The sequence below is a fragment of the Terrapene carolina genome, unplaced genomic scaffold (assembly GCF_002925995.2).
Source record: "Terrapene carolina triunguis isolate 2854851 unplaced genomic scaffold, T_m_triunguis-2.0 Scaffold675, whole genome shotgun sequence".
Taxonomy (NCBI): domain Eukaryota; kingdom Metazoa; phylum Chordata; order Testudines; family Emydidae; genus Terrapene; species Terrapene triunguis.
Window position 1 is genome coordinate 175,260 of NW_020665026.1, and position 2,204 is coordinate 177,463.

General features: G+C 63.0%; 1 protein-coding gene across 1 annotated transcript in view; it reads right to left on the bottom strand.

Annotated features, from left to right (window-relative positions):
* Positions 1 to 90: 90 nt before the first annotated feature.
* The window catches only part of LOC112108007 (lens fiber membrane intrinsic protein-like), a 10,922-nt gene continuing 8,808 nt past the window's right edge, over positions 91 to 2,204 (bottom strand). The window contains exons 3-4 of the mRNA XM_026659785.2: positions 1,874 to 2,008; positions 91 to 275 (exon numbers count right to left, since the gene is read on the bottom strand). Coding sequence (XP_026515570.1) covers positions 208 to 275; positions 1,874 to 2,008 — 203 coding nt within the window. The 3' untranslated portion in view covers positions 91 to 207. The remainder of the gene's footprint in view (positions 276 to 1,873; positions 2,009 to 2,204) is intronic.

Sequence of the window (2,204 nt, forward strand, 5' to 3'; positions counted from 1 at the left end):
TGGAGGGCGGGAATTGGCCCAGAGCCGGGCGGGTGTCACTGGAGGGCGGGAATTGGCCGGGACCGGGTGCATGTCATTGGAGGGCGGGGATTGGCCGGGACCAGGTGCATGTCACTGGAGGGCGGGGAGCCGTCAGAGCAAGGGCAGGGGGTGAGGTGGGGGAGCTGTCAGGACCAGGCCGTGCGTCCAGGCGGGTGTGGTGCCCGCTCAGCCGCTCGCCACATTGGAGCTCTCCGGGGACGGCCTCTTGGAAACAGCACAGATGTGGAAAATGCCTGGGGAAGAGAGCGAGAGGGTCAGGGCAGGGGACAGGGAGGGGTGGGTGGTGAGGTAGAAGGGGCCAAACAGGGCAGGCAGGGATGGGGTGGGCGGGCGGGGATGTGGTAGGTGACATGATCCCCCAGGCTTCTCCCTCTGGAGCATGGCATCTCCCTGCTCCTTCCTCCCCACACACCCCCTGTTCCATGGCACCCTGCCCCCCGTTCCTCCCTCCCCTCACCCCATACACCCTCTGCCCCATGGGGCCCTGTGCCCTGCTCCTCCCTCCCCTCACCCCACACCTCCTGCCCCATGGGGATCTGGCCCCTGCTCCTCTCTCCCCTCACCCCACCCCCCCCCGCCCCCCGGGGCCCTGTCCCCTGCTCCTGCCTCCCCTCACCCCATGCACCCCCTGTCCCTTTGCACCCTGCCCCCCATTCCTCCCTCCCCTCACCCCACATCGGGTGGATGGGGGATGGAGGGAGGGATGGATGGGGTCCTGAGCCCCTGCCCCATGGCACCCTGCCCCCCTTTCCTTCCTCCCCTCACCCCACACACCCCCTGTCCCATGGCAGCCTGCCCCCCATGCTTCTTCCTTCCTGGATCCTTCCAGCAGTTTCCCCTCCCCACACCTGCCTCATTCTCCTCTGCACCTGTGAGCCCCCCTCCCCCCCCGCCCATGGCTTGCCTGGGTTGCACCCCCTCCCCCCCCACACACTTCACTCCACCCTGTCCCTTGCCCTGGGAGCTCGGCTAACAGCCTCCCCCCTCCCCAGGCTTCCCAGCAGGCCTCACTGGTTTCTGATGGGTCGGGCCCTACCAAATTCATGGTCCATTTTGGTCAATTTCATAGTCATAAGATTTTAAAAATAATAAATTTCATGATTTCAGCTATTTAGATCTGAAACTTCACAGTGTTGAAATTGTCGGGGTCCTGATCCAAAAAGGACCTGTGGGGAGAGGACTGCAAGGTTATTGTGTGTGGGGGGGGTTGTGGTTCTGCTACCCTTACTTCTGCGCTGCTGCTGGTGGCGGCGCTGCCTTCAGAGCTGGGCAGCTGGAGAGCGGCGGCTGCAGGCCGGGAGCCCAGCTCTGAAGGCAGCGCCACCGCCAGCAGCAGCGCAGAAGTAAGGATGGCAATACTGTTACCCCCTTAAAATAATCTTGTGACCCCCCCCCCCGCAACTCCCTTTTGGATCAGGATGCCCAGTTGGAGAAACGCTGGTGTCCCCCCGTGAAATCTGTACAGTATAGGGTAAGAGCACAGAAAAGACCAGATGTCACAGGGGGAGACCAGGTTTCACAGTCCCTGACGCGTTTTTCATGGCTGTGAATTTGGTACTGATGGACCAGACACCCCTGAAGTTCAGTTGAGTTCAGTGCTGCTCGGGCTCCTGGCAAGCACCCCGTGGCAGACTCCCTGCTGGGCAGTGGGATGGAGGGAACAGTACGGCCAGGATCTCATCTAGGGGGTGGGAGCCCAAGGCTTGGGCTGGCCTGGGCAGTTGGGGCATCAGGATCCGCAGTATGGAAAGGGGTCTGGGGTGCCGTGCTGGGCACCCAGGAGCCTGGACACAGAGAGGGGAGCAGCTGGGGAGCCCCCAGGAGCAGGTACCTGCCGAGAGGGTGAGGATGACAGCGATCCAGCCCAGGATGTAGGACCAGGAGAAGCGCCAGTTAGCGTAGCGCTTACCGAAGAAATTCACTGTCACGCCAGTGTACACCGACAGCCCCAGCAATGCCAGGAGACCTGCGGGGGCGAGCACAGGATGGGGGGGGCTGAGCTCTGACTCCACTCATCACACGCAGGCGCCAGCGACACAGGGCTGCCTTATAGAACACCTCACACCGATGCACTCGCCCGGCCTGGCGCGGCACCACAATGCAGAGACGGGGCCTGGCTCAGCACCACAATGCAGGAACCCAGCTCAGCTCGGCACCGCAAT